This window comes from Tamandua tetradactyla, chromosome 6 (assembly GCF_023851605.1).
Source record: "Tamandua tetradactyla isolate mTamTet1 chromosome 6, mTamTet1.pri, whole genome shotgun sequence".
NCBI lineage: Eukaryota > Metazoa > Chordata > Mammalia > Pilosa > Myrmecophagidae > Tamandua > Tamandua tetradactyla.
Genome location: NC_135332.1, coordinates 26,972,223 through 26,994,305, shown reverse-complemented (window position 1 = coordinate 26,994,305; position 22,083 = coordinate 26,972,223). Strand labels below are relative to the sequence as shown.

At 54.9% G+C, this 22,083-nt stretch overlaps 2 protein-coding genes and 1 long non-coding RNA gene across 14 annotated transcripts in view; 1 reads left to right on the top strand and 2 right to left on the bottom strand.

Annotated features, from left to right (window-relative positions):
* The window catches only part of RARA (retinoic acid receptor alpha), a 43,226-nt gene extending 37,549 nt beyond the window's left edge, over positions 1-5,677 (top strand). For all 12 annotated transcript variants that reach the window (XM_077164466.1, XM_077164464.1, XM_077164474.1 and 9 more), the window contains 5 exons: positions 818-978; positions 1,266-1,442; positions 2,293-2,497; positions 3,308-3,466; positions 4,053-5,677. In XM_077164466.1, coding sequence (XP_077020581.1) covers positions 818-978; positions 1,266-1,442; positions 2,293-2,497; positions 3,308-3,466; positions 4,053-4,270 — 920 coding nt within the window. In that variant the 3' untranslated portion in view covers positions 4,271-5,677. The remainder of the gene's footprint in view (positions 1-817; positions 979-1,265; positions 1,443-2,292; positions 2,498-3,307; positions 3,467-4,052) is intronic.
* A 5,309-nt stretch (positions 5,678-10,986) lies between these two features.
* Positions 10,987-12,841, bottom strand: GJD3 (gap junction protein delta 3). Its single transcript, XM_077163040.1, has 2 exons — positions 12,739-12,841; positions 10,987-11,908 (listed from the first exon to the last, which is right to left on the bottom strand). The coding sequence occupies exon 2, from the start codon at positions 11,902-11,904 to the stop codon at positions 10,987-10,989; it is 918 nt and encodes a 305-aa protein (XP_077019155.1). The 5' UTR covers positions 11,905-11,908; positions 12,739-12,841.
* A 2,097-nt stretch (positions 12,842-14,938) lies between these two features.
* Positions 14,939-19,614, bottom strand: LOC143687476 (uncharacterized). Its single transcript, XR_013177549.1, has 3 exons — positions 18,043-19,614; positions 16,847-17,052; positions 14,939-15,121 (listed from the first exon to the last, which is right to left on the bottom strand). It is a non-coding gene; the product is annotated as an uncharacterized LOC143687476 (long non-coding RNA).
* Between the last annotated feature and the right edge of the window lie 2,469 nt (positions 19,615-22,083).

Sequence of the window (22,083 nt, the reverse complement as noted above, 5' to 3'; positions counted from 1 at the left end):
CTGCCATTTCAATAGAATTAAAGCTTCCGAATGATAAACGTCTTGTCACAGCTGCAATTTTCTCTTCCCAAATTATCCCCCCACTCTCCCTCTCCCTCTCCCTCCTCTCCCTGCACTTTATTGAATTTGCAGAATCGACATGAGTGATCTCCAAATTATGCCAGCTCCCCCCCACCCTGCTGCCCCCTCCCCAGGTTCCCTCCCCCCACCCTTCCTTCCTCCCTCGTCAGCAGCCACCACCACTGGCCCTGTGAGTGATTGTGTGTCTGGGATAATCGGCTGGTAACGACCCCATCGCTTCTTTAAAGCCGAGTGGTGTGTGCGGCTCAGCGCCCCCGGTGATTTGTCAGCTCCCTGGCTAATGGGCCGAGAGATTCTCCCCGCCCGGCCCCCCACTTGGGCTGGGGAGCCCTACTCCCTGCTCCGGGCTGCTCTGAGACTGGGGAGACTGCCAGGGAGGGCTGGGCAAGTCCTTCCTGGGAACAGAAGGGAGTCGGGGGGCAAGGGCGGCAGCGCCAGCGGTGTTCGGTGGGGGACACGCTCTGCACACATGCGCACAGCCTGTGACACCCCACCTGGAGTAGCTGCGGGAGTACTGGCCAGGCTTGGGTGTGCGTGGACACAGCTCTGCTCTCCAGGTCCCAGAGGTGGGCGGTGGGCAGGGGTCCCGGAGGAAGCTTTGCCTGCCCGTGCACTCGTGTGTGCACCCTCCTAGGTGGGCTCCTCGGCCAGCTGCGCTCGGACCAGGGAAGGCCCTGGGCCTGGGGTGGGCTCTGCCCCTGCCCCTTCACCCAGCCCTGGCCTCTGCCCTCCACAGCGGTGAGGAACGACCGAAACAAGAAGAAGAAGGAGGTGCCGAAGCCCGAGTGCTCGGAGAGCTACACGCTGACCCCGGAGGTGGGGGAGCTCATCGAGAAGGTGCGCAAGGCGCACCAGGAGACCTTCCCTGCCCTCTGCCAGCTGGGCAAATACACTACGGTATGGCGTCTCCGGGCTGGCAGGGCGGGGCGCACCCAGCCCGCAGGGCTCAGGAGCCCCCCTCAGGGGGCACCCCCTTCTTCGGCCTGGCTTTCCCTTCCCCACCCCCACCTGGGTTTCGGCGTCTTCCCTCCCCTCCTTCCCCCTCCTCCTCCTGCCTCCTTCCAAGGGGCTCTCCGGAAGTGGGAAGTGGAGGCCGGGCAGAGGGCAGGCCTGTGGGGGCTGGTACGACCAGCAAGAAGGGGTGCCATGGAGGAGAAGGCCCTCATCCACCCCTCTTCTCCCAGAACAACAGCTCAGAACAACGTGTCTCTCTGGACATTGACCTCTGGGACAAGTTCAGTGAACTCTCCACCAAATGCATCATTAAGACTGTGGAGTTCGCCAAGCAGCTGCCTGGCTTCACCACCCTCACCATCGCCGACCAGATCACCCTCCTTAAGGCTGCCTGCCTGGACATCCTGGTGAGGGTCTGCCCCCTGGCCGCCGGGGCCCAGCCTGCTGTCCTAAGAAGACATCCTTCCACCCACTCAGTACTCACCCTCCTCCTCACCCAGATGTCTGCCTGTCTGTCCATCTGCCTGTCCACTTATCTGCTCAGCTCCTGCCCGTGCACTGGTCCACCATTCACCCATGTGTGCCTCCATCCTTAGCCCTTCCAGCTGCCCCTCTGTCCACCCATTTGATTGCTAATAAAGGTTCACCTACAACCTACCTTCTGTGGCCAGCCCTTGCGCTGGGTGTCAGGAGCCCAGAGGTGAATGCGACAGGATCCCCTCTCCCCAAAACCTTCCACTTGGTGGGGGCAACAGACATGTAAGCAGAGGTGTCAGACCGACATGAGCTGGCCGTGGACAGGGAGGAGGACCGCCCCTGCCCCACAGAAGGAGCCATAGCTGCCTGGGCCAGGCCTGCAGGGAAGGTGTCCCAGGGGAGCGGCATTCTGTCTGGAGGAGGGGCAGGAGAGGGCCTCCCTAACTTAGGGCGGAGACAGGTTCGTGGCATGCAGATGTCTGCTTGGAGTCAGGGTGATCTAGGACTGCGCTGCCCAACACCACTGCCCCTTCCCCTGTGTGAGTATTTCAAGTAATTAATAGGAAATGAAACTGAATTCAGCTCCTCCCCCCTGCCAGCCACCTTTCACACACCCGGGTCTTGCGTGGCTAGTGGCTGTTGGGTCGGAGAGCACACATAGACCATTTCCATCCTGCAGGGAGTCCCCTCGGACAACACCTGGTCTCTGGGGAATGCAGGCGCTGGGAGATCCAGGGTTGTCGGGCCTGAGTCCTGGAACTTTTGCATCCTCTGCCTCAGATCCTGCGGATCTGCACGCGGTACACACCCGAGCAGGACACCATGACCTTCTCGGACGGGCTGACCCTGAACCGGACCCAGATGCACAACGCCGGCTTTGGCCCCCTCACCGACCTGGTCTTCGCCTTCGCCAACCAGCTGCTGCCCCTGGAGATGGACGATGCGGAGACGGGGCTGCTCAGCGCCATCTGCCTCATCTGCGGAGGTGGGCAGTGGGGCCAGGGCGTGGGTCCCGGAGTCTAAGAGCATCAGACCAGGAAGGGCCCTTCCCCCGGGGGGGACGAAGGCTCCAAAGGGCAAGGGTTGCTCTCCAGCCCGAGTGAGGGGTGGCGATGGTTCCTTCTCCCTGGGGCAGCACTCCTCCTGGAGGGGTTCAGGGTCCTGAGCAGCCGTGGGACCCTGGGCAGGCTGCTGACTTCCCTGTGCCTCTGAGCTAGTAAAACGGGGACTGTAATGGCCCCCACCCCATGAAGCTGCTGGGGGGACCGAGGTGGTAAGAGGAAAAGCAGTGCCGCCCAGTTTTAGACCAGTAACCAGGAGCTGCCATCAGTAGTTACATCATTAGGGTTTCTGCCACATCACGCTGGCCTCCAGAACGTGAATGGGGTGCGAGGAAATGAAAAGGATGTGAATGGGGTGGGAGTAGGGGACCTGCCGGGAATCCTTCCTCCCTGGATGGCACTGCCTGTGTGCAGGGGTCTCTTCCCCACTAACTGGCCCACTGCGGACACTGCTCCACAGCCCTTCTTTGCTCACATTTATGAGCCATAGGGCCTCTACACCTCTAGCCCCACTAGCAGCACCTGGCCCCTCCCCACCCATGGCTCTGCTGGGGGCACAGGGGAGCGCCTGTGAGGAGGCCCTCGGAGGGGACGTGCTGGGCTGGCCTTCAGTCTGTGGCCTGGGCAGGCACGGCCCCCAGCGGCCAAGACTGGGACTGCAGCTGGGATCCAGCCGGGCTGGCCCCTGGCAGCTGTTGAAGGGGTGGGGGGTTCTCTCTGCTCTCATTTCTCAGACCGGCAGGACCTTGAGCAGCCGGACCGGGTGGACATGCTGCAGGAGCCGCTGCTCGAGGCGCTGAAGGTCTACGTGCGGAAGCGGAGGCCCAGCCGCCCCCACATGTTCCCCAAGATGCTCATGAAGATCACAGACCTACGGAGCATCAGTGCCAAGGGTGAGCCTCCCACACCTGGAGGCTGATGCCCACATGCCCCAGGGCAGGGCCCCGCAACACCTGGATCAACACCCAGAGAGTGTGCCAGGGACAGGCCCCCACATCTGGACCAGCATCCAACCTCTTTGTGCCTCGAGGCCCCACCCCGCCAGGTGGCCTCCTCCTGCCCTGCTCCAAGGTGGCAGCATCACCCTTGCATGGGGTTAAGGGCGTGGCTCTGGACCCCGACCATGGGGGGGCTGTGTCCTTGTGCCCGCTACTTAATGTCTCAGAATCTCAGTTTCCCATCCCAGGAGTGGGAATAATAGTCTTTGCAGAGTCGTTCTGAGGTGTCCACAGCACACGACACAGAGGAAGGACCTGGTGGCAAGCACAGGCGGTCTGATGTGGGTGCCCCTGTTCATAACCACCTTGACCCTCTGCCCTCGGCGTTGGGGGTGAGGAAGCTGGCCGGTGTCAGGGAGCCCAGCTCGAGTCCGATGTCCATGATGTTGTGCCCCCAGGTCCAGTGGCCCTCCTGGAGCCAACCGTGCGGGGTGGGCGCATAGGCCTGGGGCGCTAACCTCTGCCCCCTCCTTTCCTGCAGGGGCTGAGCGGGTGATCACCCTGAAGATGGAGATCCCGGGCTCCATGCCACCCCTCATCCAGGAGATGCTAGAGAACTCCGAGGGCCTGGACACTCTGAGCGGACAGTCGGGCGGGGCGGGGCGGGACGGGGGGGGCCTGGCCCCCCCGCCAGGCAGCTGTAGCCCCAGCCTCAGCCCTAGCTCAAACAGAAGCAGCCCGGCCACCCACTCTCCGTGACCGTCCGCGCCCCATGGACACAGTCCTTGCCCCCGTGCCCCGGCTTTTCTCTGCCTTTCTACCAACGTGAGACCCCCTCCAGCCCTGCCCCCCACCTGTCCTCCCCGACAGAACCGGGGACCTACTCCTGGGGGACAGGAGGGAGGAGGCGGCGAATCTTCGGACAGAGGCTCAGGCCGCGATGGGCTGCCCACTCCTGTGGCCTGGGCGGGTGCCAGGGGGCGAAAGGCAGTGACCTGAGTGAGGACGTGGGCCTGGGCCCGGGCAGGGCACCTGGCAGCCTCATGTCCATCAAGACGCCCCCCGTCCACTCCGCCACATCTTCATCACCAGCAGATGCCAGGACCTGGCTCCCCCGTCCTCAGAACTCACAAGCCATTGCGTCCCAATTGGGGAACCTCTCCCCCCTGCCTTGGTTGGTGACAGAGGGGGCGGGCCAGGGGTGGGGGGCTTCCCCCTGTACATACCCTGCCGTACCAAACCCCAGGTATTAATTCTCGCTGGTTTTGTTTTAATTTTAATTTTTTTTTTTGGTTTTGATTTTTTTTAATAAGAATTTTCATTTTAAGCACATTTATACTGAAGGAATTTGTGCTGTGTATTTGGGGGGAGCTGGATCCATAGCTGGAGTGGGGCGGCGGGGGGTGGGTCCTGAGGGAGGGGAGTGGCTCAGAAGGGGCTCCCCTTCTCCCTCCATGTCCCTGTACCCCTCTTGCCTTCCTCCCCAGCCTTTTTCTCCTGTTTTCTCTTTCAAACTGTGAAATAGTAACTTTCCGAGGCCTGCCCTCCCCTCCTACATGCTGTGGAAGTGGCCATCCTCCCTTTCCGTCCACCCAGCCGCTGGGTGTGGATAGTTTCTGGAAGCCCCTGGAAGGGGGGCTCTGGCCTTTGGCACCTGTGCCGCCCGCCATGAGAGAAGAGGGGCGGGTGGGGGCCCTGGAGCGCACCAAGCATTTCTTACTTGTCCTCCGGCGGACCTTCCCATCAGGGCCCACGTCCCCTAAGCCCCCAGTCCCCACTGTGAAGGGGCCGGTCAAAGGGTCTGAGCTGCCCCTGTCCCCGGCCTCACAGCCACCAGCACCCCCCACAGGGCCCCCAGGCACGTGTGCACGTGTGCACACACACACACGCACTGTGGTCAGACGGGCACTTGGCGTGAGTTCGTCCATCGCCCTCCCCCCACCCCACTGCCTGCCCCTGGCTCGTGCCCCCCTCCTCGCCCCGCAGGGCAGGCCCGCAGGGGTCCCTTCCCCTCCTCCCTGCACCCCTGGGCTGGGGGAGCTGGCTCTGCCCTGCCCTCCTCGCCCCGGGGCGGGGGTCTCATCCCCCGGCGCCTGCTGTGCACCTGTTACTGTTGGACTTTCCACTGAGATCTACTGGATAAAGAATAAAGTTATATTTATTCTACATGCGCCTCAGAACCTCGCTGCCTCCGCCCCTTCTCCTGGTGTCTGGGCAGAGGGCTTGGCATGGGGCTTCCGGACAGGCTCTGGGTCCCCGTGGTCAGGGGTGAGCACCAGGGGCCGAGGATTGGCTAGTGGGCTGCCCCGCACTGCCCTCGGGCTTCCTCCCTGCGCTGGGGTCTTTGGGGATCCTGAGTGAGGAGACAGCCCCGCCCTCGGGAAGCCCTCTGTCTTGGGGTGTACACAGCCCATGTGAGGGGCCCTGTTCTGTGGGGGAGGAGAGACTGCCCCTGTCTTCAGGGGAGCCCCAATGTGAGGGATGAAGCTAGCTCTGCCTCTCAGGGAATCTGAGTCCTGGCGGCCACCCAGCGGTGGTGAAGTTCTATGTCGGGAGTGATCACAGACTTGACCTTCATGGCAGGAGTGACAGCTGGCATGGGGGCTGGGGTCAGGGGCTCATGGCAATTGCCCTGGAAGCTTAGGAGGCCAGGGCCTCCCTCTGCCTCCAGGAACACCTGTCTGGTCCTCCCTACCCACCCTTAACGCCACAGGTTTCAGGAGGCCTAGGATGTCCCTGGTGGAGGGGAACGAGTGTGGGAGGCCCCGAGGGCCCTCAGAGACCAGCCCTTCATCCTGCACATCAAGGCCCAGAGAGGGTAGTACCTTGCTCAGGGTCACACAGCACATTAGTGGCAAATCAGGGACCAGTACTCAGGGCTCTCACTTCAGAGCAGGGCTCTTAACTAGATCCCTGAAGCCCCCAGATAAGTACTTAGTTCTGATGGATTCGGGGAGGTGGCCATAGAAACTGTCAGGGGGAGGGGGAGGCAGGGTGTGGGAGGGATAGGAAGAGACAAAGTCTTCCACCAGGGACCGCCAGCTGTTTCTACTTCTGCCGCCAGGTGGCAGCAGCTTCTGGCTCATCTCTTCGTCTGCCCCAGGCTGGAGGGAGCCGGGAAGACAGACTTTTTTTTTCCCCTGGCAAATATTTTCTAACACCTTCTTTTACAAATCTGAAATGAAATCCTAATATACGCTGCCTATATACATGCTTCCAAAAATCAATATGCTATCGACTGTATTACATTGGAGAAGTTAAGAGAAAATCCTTTATAATGTCCTTTTTTTTTGCATGGGCAAGCTCCAGGGATCGAACCTGGGTCTCTAGCATGGCAGGCAAGAACTTTGCCCCTGAGCCACCACTGCACTGCCCTATAATGTATTTTACATGTTCTTGTTTGGGCCTAAACACTCAGCAGGTATGATGATAGAGCCACGTGCTTGCTTCCATTTTTTTAATTTAAATTTTTAGCCTTGATTTCTAATGAATACCTTTGGATTTGAAAGAAGTATGAAGAGTAGAAGCCATTCTACACAAAAAGTTCAAGAAAATTAAAGGTATGGGTGGGCACTGAAATAAAAACTGACCTATTCAATACATATAATAAAACATGCCCCCAAAACTCAATGCTTTTACACATAAAACAGAGTCAGGTTTTGGTCTCAGGTAATTCCTAAAGAGATTTTCCACAATGTGACTCTCTAAAGCTGGGCATGACAATTATTTGATGTTGGAAGACTTCATGGCATTCCTAACCCTACCTGCTAAATGCCAACAGGGTCCCTCCATTGTTGTGACACCAAAGCACTGGCCTCCACATTTACAAAGTGCCCCCTTTGGGGTGGTACAATCCCTGTTGGGAACCTCTGGACTAGGGGTTGCCCTCAATGTTCAACAACTGAGCAGGGTTTCCCAGTTTCAGCACCACTGACATTTGGGGCTGCAGGCTTCTCTGTTTCTTGACCTGTGCATCGTAGGATGTTTAGCAGCATCCCTGATCTCTACCAGCTAAATGCAGGTAGCACTGCTCCCCCAGTGGTGACAGCTGAAAACATCTCCAGACGTTGCCAAAAGTCCCCTGGGGGGGCCCTGCCTGTGCTTTGCTCTGAATCAGGCTCCCCATGGGGTACAGACCTGGAGGGTGGAGACTGGGACGCCACCTGGGCAGACCAGCGGAGGAGTCTCCCGTGCTCCTATGGGAGTGCAGAGCAGAGGTATTTAACCAGGCCTGGGATAGGGTTTGGAAGGCTTCCTGGAGGAGGTGCACCCTCACCCGTCGGCTAAGTCTCTAAGGGAGAGAGCTAGCTAGGGGAGCACAGAGATGATACAGAGTTTCTTGTGATCAGAAACGGTCAGTTTCTGATGGAGTATCTTTTTAAATTTTCGGCTTTGAATGGAACAAATGGTTGCAGAGGCTGGGAAGGTCAAGCCCCTTTCAGGAGCTGGGCTCGACTGGAGGGCAGTGGCAGTGAGGGTTTTAAGCCAGGGTGTGAGGTGTCCTGATTGGAATTGTTGGGGTGGGGTGGGAGGATGTGTTGCGGTTAGTAACAGAGGCTGTGGTTATACTGCATGTCATTAGAGTCGGGACTGACCCCGAGCAAGCTCTGAAGGGGCAGGGAAGAGTGAGCAGTGAGCGAGGAGAGGAAAGACCTGGCTGGTAAAAGGGAGGACTGGGCGGCTGATGGGATGCAGAAGGTGGGAAGAGGAAGGGCTGGAGCCTCAGCTGGGGGAGGTGGCCTGGCTGGACGGCACTGGGTTTTAGGTCCTCCTGTTGCTCTCTCCACACTAGCTGCACCAGCCCGCTGCGAGGCCTCGTTACCCCCAGCATGTTCCTGCCTGCGGGCCTTTTCACTTGCCACTCCTGCCTCCCAGAATGCTCTTCCCGGAGACAGCCTCGTGGCCAGGCCCTGCTGACCTGCCACTTCCTCGGAGATGCCACTTTCCCACCCTACCCTTACAGTCACCTGAATGTATATTCTGTTATCTCCTTTTTGTCCTCACCAGAATGTAAGCTCCACGAGGGCAGGTTTGTTCATCACTGTAGCCCCAACATCTAGACCTGACCTCATCAACACAGCAGCTGCCGGCCCCAGGTGGTGACTGGCCTTGGAAACCAGTCTGGTCTGGAGTGAGATGCGCTGTGGCTGTAAAACGCTCATCAGACTTTGAAGACAGTATGGGGGAAAAAAAAAGGAATGTAAAATATCTCATTCATACTTTCTAATATCAGTGATGCGTTGAAATGATAATATCTTGGATATGCTGGGTTAAGGAAATACTTTACTAAAATTAATTTCCCCTGTTTCTTATAAATTGTTTCATGTGGCTAGTGGAAACTTGGAATTACACATTGTGGCTTGCATCCGGCTTCCCCCAGATGGTGTTGAAACATTAGCTGGCACATAGTTGGTGCTCAACAAATACTGATCAGATGAACAGGCCTGGAAAAGAGCCGGACATCTTTGACCGTCATCAGAGAGACGGTGACGCAGGCAGTGCACGTGGCTAGGCACTCAGGCACCACGATGGTGAGGGCCTCGGGGCACCTTCAATTCCTCCTCCAACTCATCTTTACTAAGCACCTACTATGTGCCAGCGAGGGGGAGAGGGCAGTGTGGACCAGCGGAGAAGCGAGCTGCCTCGGGAAGCATCTAGCTCTGACTCAGGGGGAGCGGCTGCGAGGGAAGGCAGCTCCCAATGGCATCAGTTTCCTTCCACAGTGAGACCCAAAAGGCATGGAGGAGTTGGCGAGGGGAGGAGGGACTGTAGAGAGAGGCAGGCTGCCCGGCGGAGGGACCACATGTCCAAAGCCTGGGAAGCAAAAGAGGGCAGCGTGCTTGGTATGAACAGAAACTCCGGTGAGGCCTGAAGCACAGAAGTACGAGCGAAACCGTGCGACGGGGAGGCTGAGGAAGCAGAACCAGACCGTGCGGGGCCCCTCGTTAAGGTGTCTGGGCTTTACTCTGAGGGCAAAGGAGACCCCGAAGGGTTTAAAAAAAGGAGGGAGGGTGGAATTTAGAAAAGACCTCTCTGGCTGCTGTGTGGAGCCCAGGTAGGAACGCTGAGGACAGGGAGGGAACGGCCAGAGACAATGGGAAACTCAGCAGGGTGGGGCGATGGGCAGGGTGGGACAATGGTGGTCACAGTGGGTGGCAGGCAGGGTCCCATGAAGCCCCAGAGGGTACGGCAGACGGCGGCCTGAGAAACACCCTGGATTTGTGGAGAGCAGCCCCATGGGGCGGAGAAGGACAAAGGTGGGTGGGGGGCCCGAGGAGAGGCAGGCAGCGTGTAGGTTGCTCTTTGGGGGAGGGGGGAGGGTAGTAGGCGGAGAGGATGTAGGGCTAGGAGCATGTTTTGTTTTGGGGGGAGGTTTCTTCTGAGATGGAAGGGACTTGGCCATGTTTGTAGACTGGGAGAACAGTGGCAGGGCGGGGAGGGTGCAGGTGTGAGAGCGAGAGGAGCTACAGCCCTGTCCCTGCCTCCGTGCCCACCCCAACCCGTCTCACACATAGAGGGCCACAGGGTCGAGAGTGTGCTGAGTACCCACAAGCCTCCGGACCAGACTGAGGCTGGCCCCAGGAGGTGAGTGGGGCCTCCCCTCCCCTCCTCACCCCTTCCTGCAATGCACTCAAAGGTGGGCTGGGCTTGGGCAGGATGGAGGAGCCTTCACAGCTGCTGTTGGCCCAGGATCCTGGCTACCCATACAGTGCACGTCACAGGTCTCACACACACACAGAGCTCACACCCACAGCTCACTCAGGATATAGGTGTGTGCACACATGCACAGCCAAGGCAGTGAACATCTTTACAGGGGTGTGGACGTGGCTCAAAAAGGATGCACATGTGTACATGCGCACATATGCACCCACAGAGCTCACACAGGGCATATGGGTGTTGCACAAACACAAAGAGCTCACACAAGAAGTGTATGTGCACACGCTAAGAGCTCACAGAAATTATACAGATGCACCTGTGTATATACAACAGCTCAGACAGGATACGTATGTGTACATGTGCATGCTCACACACACAGCTCAGCCTACACATGTGTACAGTGTGCTTACACACATAGCTGCGCCTCTGCCCTAGTCAAGGCCCCTGGAAATGCTGTTCATTTGTTCCCAGTAAAACAATAGGTCTCCAACCTCCGCTCCCCTTCCACTCTGCTCTGCCCTCCTATTGGGCACTTTCTCCCCGGCCACCCTGCTTCCTTCCTTTCCATCTGGATCAGGGCATCAAGCACCTGCCTCAGTTCATTCTCTGCCCCCTGCTCAGCTGCACAGGGCGGCTCCCGGGCCCAGCTGGAGTACTAGGGAAGTGGGGATGCTGCCCCTGCGGCCATTCCACTGCGCGTCTCCAGCTCAGCTGGGGTCCTCCAAACAGTTCCTGCGGACCCACTTCTTGAGTCTGTTCTAAGGGCCGGGGCAGGGGGTAGTCCGGCCTCTGGTATCACCCTCCGTCTGAGCCCGCCACTAGATGGCCAGGTCCTGGCGGATGGTGGCCAGGGACGCCTTGCTGCGGCCGCTGCCGCCCTCGCTGTCGCCGGCCAGCGACCGGTGCGCATAGGCGGGCGGGGCATAGGGGTCCAAGTCCGGCCGCCGCGGGGGCAGGGCCAGCGGCGGCGGCGGCGGCGGCGGGAGCAGCTTCTGCACCTCCTCGTGCGTGCGGTTGCAGCGGTTGTCGCGCTCGGCGGCTTGGCGAGCGTGCCCGGGGCGCGGGCGGCCCTTCCAGAGCAGGTGGCCGAGCTCGGCCACGCTGAGCAGCGCCGAGAGGAGCCCCACGGCGAAGTAGAAGACCACGAAGACGGTCTTCTCGGTGGGCCGGCTCACGAAGCAGTCCACCGTGTGCGGGCAGGGCGGGCCGGCGCACGGGAAGTGCGGGGCCACGCGGAAGCCGTAGAGCAGCGTCTGGCCGGCCAGGAAGCCCAGCTCGGCCAGCAGGCGCAGCGCCACGCTCAGCAGGTAGCAGCGGCGCGCGCGGCGGGCGCGCTGGGCGCAGGGCACGCAAGGGCCATCGGGGCGCCCCCGGGCGCACGCCGCCCCGGCTTCCGCGGCCCCGCCGCCTGCGTCCCCGGGGCTCGGCTCCTTGCTGGCCTGGTGCATCGAGTAGATGACGAACAGCACCGGGGGCGCCGAGAGCAGCAGGATGTGGAAGAGCCAGAAGCGGTAGTGGGAGACCGGGAAGGCGCGGTCGTAGCAGGTCTGGCGGCAGCCCGGCTGCAGCGTGTTGCACACGAACTCCTCCTGCTCGTCCTCGAACACCGCGCCGCCCACGGTGGCCAGCACCAGAATGCGGAAGATCAGCATGACCACCAGCCACAGGCGGCCCACCAGCGGCGACTGCAGCTGCACGGCGTCCAGCAGGGAGCCCAGGAACGCCCACTCCCCCATGGCGCTGGGGATGCAGGGCGTGGGTGGGGGTGGGGAGTCAGAGGACGGGACAGATCGGGGACTTCCCCGTCCCACGCTCATGCCCATCGGGGAGGGGTCAGTTAGATCTCTAACTTCAGAATGAGGCATGGGGTCAGATAGGTCTGGCTTTAGCAGTGCGTTTGTGAGCAGATATGAGTTAAAGGTGTGGAAAGCCTGGAGTCGGGGGGTCGCCTGAGGGGGTGGCTCTGATTATTGTAGGTGATTCTTAAAATATGGGTTCCCTTCTCCTTGGGGCTGAGGAGTGCTGGGGAGGAGCACCCCTGATGCTTTTATCCAGACACCCATGGGCTTAATTGGTTAGACCCGGGAGTCTAGGTTCCAGATTCTTAGGCAGGGACCTTAGAAATCAGCAGGGCAGCCCCTGACTTGCACTGTGGAAGCAGAAACCAGCGGGTGCCTTTGTGTGCTCAAGGTTGCTTTCCAAGGGCAAGAGTGGTGCCTCAAATGCAGGACACCACATTCAGTTTTGTAGCCCTGGGAGTCAGCAGATGCAGTGGGACCCCCACCTCCTTTCTCTTGCCATAAAGTACAGTGAACTCCTCTCAGGATTGGGGGGGGGAGGGCGGTGACACAAATGTAGCCCCCAGTTCATAAGTCTATCAGGATCTCTTGTCCTAGGTGTCCGCGGCCACCGCCATCCCAGCCTGGCCGGAACGCAGGCCCAGCCCTCTCCCGTCTCCTCCCTGGAGCCCCTTTGCTCCTGCCTCCCACGTCTCCTTAGAGCCTTCCTCTTCTCCCTTAAATTCCCTACACGCCCCTGCTGCTCCAAGGCCCGCACTTGACCTCACTCACCCTGCAGTCGTGGCCGGGCCGTCAGAGCTGAGCACAGGACTTCAGGAGATGCTGGGGACCTGATCCTCCTGGTCCTTCTTTCATTTTCCCTTTCAGATTTGGCTGGGATGGGTGATAGGACAGGATGACCGAGAGGGGCTAGCGCTCCCCCTTCTCTTAAAGGGACAGGATGACCCTGCTGGCTGGCTCCACCCTTGGGAGCAGACACAGGGCCACACCCCTTGCTGGGCTCTGTCCGCCCTCTCTCTTCATCCCTCAGCTACCCTCACCCCATGGGCATGTCGCCACCTGGAACTGGGGGATGGGGTTCGCTAGAGCCAATACCCCCATTGATGGGAGCGCTTCCTTGACAGATCCCCTCCCCGCTGAAAGGCCCAGGTGCCCTGTTAACTGTCCCAGAGGAGATCCTCGGGGCTGGAGGAAGACCCGGTCCTGGTGTCGGGGGCCTGTTACTTTGAGAGGCAGCAACATCCAAGAGGTCTGGTTCCAGCTTCACCTGGAACTTGATTTTGGATAAGTCACTTCATGCTTCTGGGACAGAGTTTCCTGGGTTTTCAGCTGAAGAAGCTGGACCAGTTAATCCCCCAGTTTCCTGCCAGCTCAATGTCTTAATGCCAAGGCTCCAACCACATCACAGAGAACAGAAAAACCCATGCCCAGGAAAAATTCCATATGGAAAAATATTAAGGTGTTAAAGGTGGCTGGCTTTGTTGGTTAAATGAAAACTTTTTTTTTTCTTCGTGCTTTTGCTTTTCTGTACTTTCCAAATGTACAATAATGAACTTATTTTATAATATGAGAAATAGAAAGGCTTCTCCTCTAGCACTCATCAGGCTCTGAATTGAGCATCACCTCCCATTCCTCTAGGAGGCGGAAAGGGCTGTGGTGGGGGCCTTAGGATGACTGATGTGAGCTGAGCGGCCAGGGAGGGGACACTCCCAGGCTGGGATTTTCTGTTTGTCCCCTCTACCTTTCTAGGAGGCTGCCCAATTGGCAGGCCCCACCCCCACCCCCTCACCTGTGTACCCGCTCCCGGCTGGAACCTATGCTGAGCCCGTCCCACAAATTAGTTCATTTAATCTTTGAAACCACCCCGGGAGGAGGATGCAATTCACAGCAGAGGACATGGAGGCTCAGAGTCACTCCCTCACATGTCTTCATGCCCAGCCTGGCTGATTGCAGAGACCATGGAAGCCCACCATGGAACTGTCCTCCCTGCAGCCTGGCAGGGCTTCCCAGGCAGTGTCCCAGGGCCTGAAAGCACCTGCCTTCTCAGTGACATTTCCTCTCCCTATCAGCTGTGGGCGCCTGTGTGGTTTTCCATCTGTGACAAGGACCCCCTGGCCTGCTTTCAGGAAAGGGTGGGAAATATGTGCCTTCACCCCCGCTGGCTCAGGGCCCCAGCCCAGCCTGGAAAAACTCAAGGTTAACCCCTGCTTGGGCGTGCCGGGGACCCCTCCCCAGCCTTGCGCAGCGTTCCTTTGGGAGCAGACCTGGAGGCGGGGTGGGGGGGGTCACTGCCCTGGATGAAATCCACCTGTTAAAAGCACGTGCTGGGGCCCACATTCCAAAAACAGGATGTGGGGTGGGGGCACTGCCGACCTCCCCATCCCCACCTCCACCTGCCCCTGGCAAACCTGTTCCCACCCGCCACCCCCCACCCATAGCCATGGGGGCGCAGGGACACACCTCATCTCCCCTGACTGCCCAGGAATGGTCCCCGCCCATCCTCATGGTCCCCGCTGGGTCAGGCCACCGGTCCAGCCTGGAAAAACCCCGTCAGGTCCCTGTCTCCCTGGAGTGGGTGGAAAGCGGCAGAGGTGGTGGGCTAGGGCAGGGTGAGGGGTAGAGAGCTCAGGGTCACCCTGTGCTGTCCCCATCCCCTGTTGGCACGGGCCCAGACACAGGAGACTCTACAATCTCCAGGCCCATCGTCCTTCACTGATCGCGCCGTCCAGCCCGGGGGAAGGTGTTGCTGACACTGCCCAGAGCTGGCAGGCCCCATTCCTAGCCATGCCGGAAGTCCAGGGCTGCGCTGAGAGGCCCATCCTGGCCTGGTCCCCACCCAGCCTCCATCCCAGACCCCTCCCCCGTCCTTCGCCCGCCACAGTTGGAGCAACTCCCCGTGTCAGTGGCACACAGATGTAGCACGTACACGTTCGTACCCGGTGACAGAATCAATGGCACTTTCCGTCTCCTATGCCCCTTTAATGTCTTTTTATTTTTTTGTATGCTGTAGGGCAGGGATCACATTTCAGTCTTTTTTCCATGTGAGTATCTAGTTATTACAGCACCATCTGTTGAATTTTGTTTCTTTTTTCTTTCGTTCTTTGCTTGTTTGTTTTTTGGGAAGTGAATGGGCATGGAATGGAAGCCGGGTCTCCTGCATGGAAGGCGAGAAATCGACCACTGAACCACCTGCACACCCCACCCCACCCCACCCCCTTCAATATTTTTAAAAGTCTTTACAGCAATGTTGTCTTTCAGCATGGCCTTCCCTGGCCACCCTAACTTTAAATGCTCTCCTTTGCACTGATCACGACATAATACACTCTGTATTTTACTTTCTTAGATTGTTTAGCATCCATCTCCCCTGCCAGCAGGTAAGCTCCACGAGGACAGGGATTTTAGTGTTTTTTTTTTTTCCCTGCTCTACCTGTAGCACCTAGAACAGTTCCTACATGAAGTAGATGCTAACTAAACACTTGTTGGACAGCTGAATGCATGAAGGGGGCAGCTGGAATGCCTCTGCTCATAGATGAGAACTCTGGCCAGCCCCATGCCTCAGCTGCTCACTCTGGGCTCCTTTAGGGCTTGTGGTCACTAGAAGTGGCGAATTTGGCCTCAGATCAGTTATCAGAATGTCCAATCCTGTATAGAAATGAAAACTGCAAAATGGATTTATAGCAAAATCTCTCACCCCTAGCTCAGCTGGCTTTGGAATAGGTGTCTGAGTGGGAAAGGAGAGCGTGAGGAGGGTAAAGCATGGTGGGTTCTTCTTGACTATTTTGCCTTGTGCTTCTTCCCCCACTGCCTGGTCCCCACCAGCCCCCACCACCTTGCTGCCCCGTTTGTAACACTCCAAGGGTGAACAGGGGAACTGAGGCAGGTTAGGGGGCAGGAAAAGTTGTCTTAGTACTGGGGCCCTTGTAAGCAGGCTGTGGCCTCCACGCCTGACAGGTATCTAAAGCTGACCCTTTCTCACTTGGACTGCTTTTGAGGGTTCTCTGGAGAACCCTTCTGAGTTTTCCCTTCTGGTTCCCTGGACCTGGCTGGATGCAGCTGATTTCAGATATGGGTCCCTCTGACTTTCCAGGCAGCCCTACGGTCAGGACCCAAGACTGCTTGAGGCTGGTTCTGGCTCCTCGGGAATGCTCCATTCCTCTCCTGCTGGCACAGCCGGGGAATACAGGACAAGCCTGTGTCCCCTGTCCTTGAGGCATCGGCTCACCCCGGCCTCAGAAGACTGCAAACTTCCCTATCTCCCAGCTGTGGGAAACACATCCAAGCTCCCCGAGGGGTCTTCTGGTTTGGGGGGAGGAGCAGAACTGAACAAGGTCTCAGTTCTCTTCAAAGAACTCTTCTCTCCCCTCCATTTTACTTTTACACTTTGTTGAAGATAGCAAGGGTGGTTCCCCTGTGTGTGACAATCAGTGTTATCCTCATTGTCGTATCTGAGACCTCAAGCAGGAAAAGACCCTAATCTGATACCGTTATGCACATACCCACAGACACCCGTGCACACGTCTCCCACACACATGGGCACATTTGCCTGTTATATGACGCCTGGCCCTGTCAGGTACTGGGGACACAGCAGCGAGGAGGGCACAGTCCCTGTCCTTAAGGAAATTACACACACACACACACACACACACACACACACACAATTTATGCATTCACCAAGGATTTCCTGAGAGGCTGCTGGGAGCCAGAGCTGTACCCGGCACTGCGGTTAACTAACGAGTGAGCCCAGACATGACACAGTTTCTGTCTTTAAGGAGTTCGCAGCCCTGTGAGTGGGACAGACATAATCATTTAAACCCTTTGAACAGATCTTCAGTTTTGAGGGATCTTAGACTGAGTCATCAGGGAAGGTCCCCCGGGTTACCTGGAACTGAGGCCAGAAGGCAAGAAGACACCATGATGGGGAAGGGGGGTGCTTTGTAGTTACAGGAGCAGCCCCGTCACTGGAGCGGGCATGGAGAACCTGAGGAAGCAGAGGCAGGTACTGCGGCTGGCTGCGGGAGGACGAGATGGGCCAGAGCAGGCAGGGGTTGGTAGGGCATAGAAGGATCCGGGCTTCATCCCAAGCACCTGGGAAAGAATACTGAACATGAAGGCCACATCATCAGATCTGGATTTTGAAAAAGGTTACGCTGGTGGCCACACTGAGAATGAACTAGAGGATCCAGAGTGGACAGACCTACCCTGTGCCTCATGCCTGGACCTGGGGGAGAAGAGACGAGGTACAGCCCCCTCCCCACCCTGAGCCCAGCCTTCAGGCCCCTGTCAGAGCTTCTGCATGGGGTGGGGGTTCTATGGGCCCCCCTCAGAGCTTCTGCATGGGGTGGGGGATGTCTGCCTGTGCTTAGTGGCCTCCTTAGGAAATTGGCAGACTGTTCTGGGCTGAAGGGGAGGGAATGGAGTTCAGTTTCTTTGGGCTCTCTGTTACAGACTTATGCTGGGCTTTCTCACATGCAGAGCCAGACACCACAGGGCACTCCAGGATGGACCAAGAAATTATTGTTAATTGTATCACAGTTCCTGGGGGACAGAGGAACAGGGGGCTTCATGGCAGCTCTTGATGTTACTAGCACTTTGACAAGACGCATCTGGGAGTGAGACCCAGAACCTGGGAGTCTTTGGGTCCTCTGAGAGGGGTGCCCTGCGGTGGATGGGGTAGGATGCTTGTTTCCAAATTCCTATCACATGCGTGCAACTTAAATGATTTTTGTACATCCACCTAACTGCTATTATTTTACTTGTTTTTAAAGTCGACTTTAGTTGACTCACTTTTTCATTACTGTCATCAGCAATATCTGGGAAACGATGAGTTGGATCCACCTGTGTGTTTTCCTAATGCTTTCCTAAAGGCATTAGGAAAGTTTCCCATCTCTCCTAAGTGCATCTCACGCTCCTCTAGTGATACAAACTCCGTACTGTGGGAAACTGTAGCACATTAGCCCAGATATTGTTCAGAAGCATCCACCCCTCTTCACCCTGATTCTCACCATACAAACATGAGCCCAGTTTGGCTCAATGCTGTGGAGATGGTACCCCAAGTGGGGTGTGAGGGAATCCTACCTCTAAATACATCCAAGACTTTTTTGGTTTATACATCATTCTCCTGTGAGTTTGTTCAGCAAGAGTCTATCCCCAGCTTCCCAACAGACTGCACCTCAGAAGCTACAATGAAAGTTCAGACTTCAAATCAGAGGCACTCCCCAGGGTGCTGCTTCCACACGTGTGGCAGGGGTGCCATCCGACCTGCACTCCTGTGTTTCTTTCCTCACACCAGCCCACTCAGGTAACTCTCTCCAGCAGCCTACAAACCCTCCAGGCCGGACAACTTTCTGTTCCCTGGTCAACCCAAGCTTCTTCTCACTCCCCAATTCTGGTCATCAGCCTTTGGTTCCCAATAAATCTCTGAGGCTTTGCGGTGTTATCATCAACTGGGACCCGCTTTCCTGTTTCAGCTCCTCCCTTAGCTCTAGACAGGATCAGGTTCGGCTGTGAATAGCAGCAAAAAAACCTAAACGTGGCTTAAACAAGAGAGAGGCTTGTTTCTCCCTCACAGAAAAGGAAGGCGGGTGTGAATAGTCCGGCCGGCAGGGTGGGTCTGCGCCCTCAGAGTCCTTAGGGATACAGGCTTTTTCCGAACCGCGCCCTGGTGGGGGCCCTTGTTCTCAAGATCCACAGGCCTTCCGGGTTCAGGGCAGCAGAAAAAAAACGGGCAAGGGCTGTGGTCAGAGGTGGGCAGGCGGGGTCGTCACGTGAGCGATCACTTCGCATTTCATTGGTCAACATGCTCTCCCACGGCCCTACCCATCCGCAAGGGAGGCTGGGAAATGCAGTTTTTCTTCTAGGTCGCCCTTCGCCCAAGAAGGGAGGAATTAGCCCCTAGGGTCAACAGGTCAGCTTCTGGTTTGGGCCCTCCGCCCTGAGATGGGGGAATCGTTATCAAAGACACCCAGTTACCCCAATTATGCCATCATTAACCGCTTCTGCCCAGCTTCTCCCTAAGGGAAAGGGAACAGCCTTTCCCTTCGTTACCTCTCAACCCCTTGCTTCTGCCTTGTGATCTGGCCCTTCCAAATTACTCCGCTCTGGGCCTTCCTTCTTTCCTGCTTTTATGAACTTCATGCACCTCTGTCAAACCCAGTCCCCACTTTCCCGTTCTGGGGTAGAGGGATCGTTAGGATCAGTTGGAGACCCCCATACCTCCTCTTTTCCTTTTCCCATTTCATCCATTTGAAGGTCACACGTGTAGCAGTCTCCTTCACAAAGGACAGTAGCATGACCAGAACATGGCTGGGCCCGTCCGGTAGCCTCAGCTGAGCCACTGAGGGGCTTGGAAGTCCTTTTCCTTTCTGGGAAAAGGCCAGGGTGAGCTGAGCAGTGAGCTCACGTGGGAATGGGGCGTGGGGAGGGGAAGGATCAGAGTTTGAGGTGCCAAAAGGCGTATTTCAAAGTCTGTTTTCCCCTCCCGCTTTGAAAGGTCCGTGTTTGTAAATCCCAAGATGTATATGCAGTCACAATCACTGCCTGTCTCCTGGATGGAGATGCCTCTCTCCATCACCCCAGCCGACGGATCCTGGATTTGAGACGATATTGAGAGTACGCGAAGTTCCCTTTCTTTTCAATATCTCTCAAGGAGGACTGCGCAGGACAAACGTGGGATTAGGTCAATTCAAGATCAGTTGACCAGCAGACCATAGCATCTCCCTCTGTGAAAACAATATTCCTGGATCCAAAGTTTGACACAGGCCCTGGAAATTTACTGGGGGCAGGACAAGATCACCTATGGATTTAGCTTCCTTTCCTCCTGCTGAAATAACATTTACTGGTATATCTCTGCACTCACCAGGATGTATTGGGGCCACCTTGAGGCCGGAAAAGATAGGTCTTACTCAAAAGAAACAAAAATCTGACTCCTAAAAATACTGAGGAAAAATATAAGTGGGATTTTAAAATGACTCAGCTGCTTTGAAACAGTTTAGCAGTTTCTTATAAACTTGAACATTCACTTAACATCTGACCCAACAATTCCACTCCTACGTCTTCACGCAAGATAAATGAAAAAAAAAAAGGCCATAAAAAAAGACTTGTTCTCGAATGTTCATAGCAACTTGATTCATAACAGAACAAAACTGGAAGCAATCCAAATGTCTATCAACAGGTGAACAGATAAACAAATCCATACAATGGAATAATATTCAGCAATAAAAAAGAGGCAACTATTTATGCATGAATAGCATGGATTAATTTTAAAAACATTGTGATAGATGAAATCAGACACAAAAACATAAATACTGTTTGATTCCATTTAAGAGTATAAAATTAATATACAGTGATAGAAATCAGATCATACTGTTTGTCTAAGATTGAAAAGGCACGTAAGAACTTTTTGGGTGCTGGAAATGTTTTACGTGTTGATTGTGATGTTTATGCAGGAACATACATTTGTAAAGTTATCAATCTATATACTTAGAATGGATGTGTGTATTTATATATGTAAGTTATACCTCAATAAAGTTGAAATAAGGAGAAAACCATAATGAAGTCCTCCGAAAATCTCTTGATGAGGTGATAAGAGGATAGAGCAAGACTTGCTCTATACCATCATTACACACGTGTCAGAACTCCACCTCTTTGGCTAATCTCCTTCTCTTTCTCCCACACTCCACAGGGTCCCTGCTCTCCTCTATCATCTGCCTCTTTCCCATTTGGTAATTTGGCCTTTTGTGCACAAAATAAAGATCCTTGGGTTTGAATTCATATTCAATTTATTAAAACACTAAAAACTTTTTGAAAACCTACATTCTTCCCTTTTAAGTCTAAGTTCAACTTACACATTTTGTTATTCTATTTACACATTTAAAAATTGGGGTATAAGAGTAAGACTAATCACTTTCACTTGCTCTTTAATTAAAACCCAATTATCTTATTATTTTGAGAAGTTAAATTTGCCTAAACAACAAATACCAAATACAAACCTGATTAATTAAATTTCCAAACATGCCAATGCCTTTTGGGGCAGACTTACAACCCTAACAGATAACATTTTCCTATGCATTTAAGTGACTACTGCAAACTTATTTATATATGTAGTAATTTAAGTTTGTTAGAATCTTAAAACTTTCAGATTAATATCACACCTAAAAATCAATTACACATTTAAATTGAAATTATAAGGTTAATAAGAAGTTCTCTTAAACATTAGGGTCATTTAGAATATATAATACAAGCACATTAAACTGATGGTTATGAAACATCCCTAAATTTAACACAAAATTAAAAATACTATGGGCTTGATTACATCATCATTTTTATGTTTAATCTTTATAGTTGCAAATTGTAAAGTCTTCTACCCAAATAAACATGGGTTGTCTGTCTGATCATGTGAGGTGGACTGAGAATCACTAAACAAAAAAATCAAGCCTGAGATTCAAGGCTGAGACTTGGGACCCGGCTGATTCTTTTCTGTCTTTGCTCTGTTAGCAGAAGTTGCCAAGCCAACTGTGTTCAGTGGGAATTTGTTTTATAACTGAATTTGTGAGATTATTTGCTCATGATTAGATTCAGGTTAAACCTTTTGGCAAGAATGCTACATGGGTGATGAGACATACTCCCCATTGAATTACATTAGGAGCCCAGTCAAGTTTGTCCCATTTTTTGAGGTGCTAGTTTGAACACTTAGTTAATGTGGTTTCTGCCAGAATCTGACATGTACAAAAAACTATGTATACATACATAGACATGAATGCAAGTGAAACTGGGGAAATCTGAGTAAGATCACCGGGTTATATCAACCACAGTATCCTGATTGTGAAAATACTAATTTTACAAAATGTTAACCATTGAGGGAAAGTGCAAAAAGTGGGCAAAGGATCACTATTTCTTAAAACTGTATGTGAGCCTACAATATATATATATACACACACACATACACGACAAAAGCTACAAGATGTTTAAAATTTCTGTAATAAAATTGAAAGCAACCTAAACATCCAATAATAGGGTTATCTGGTAAGACAATGTAGTTAAATTATAGTAAATGAGGAATGCCAGGTACCCTTTAAGAATGACCATTATTGCTCCTTTAATCTGTGATATTGACAGATA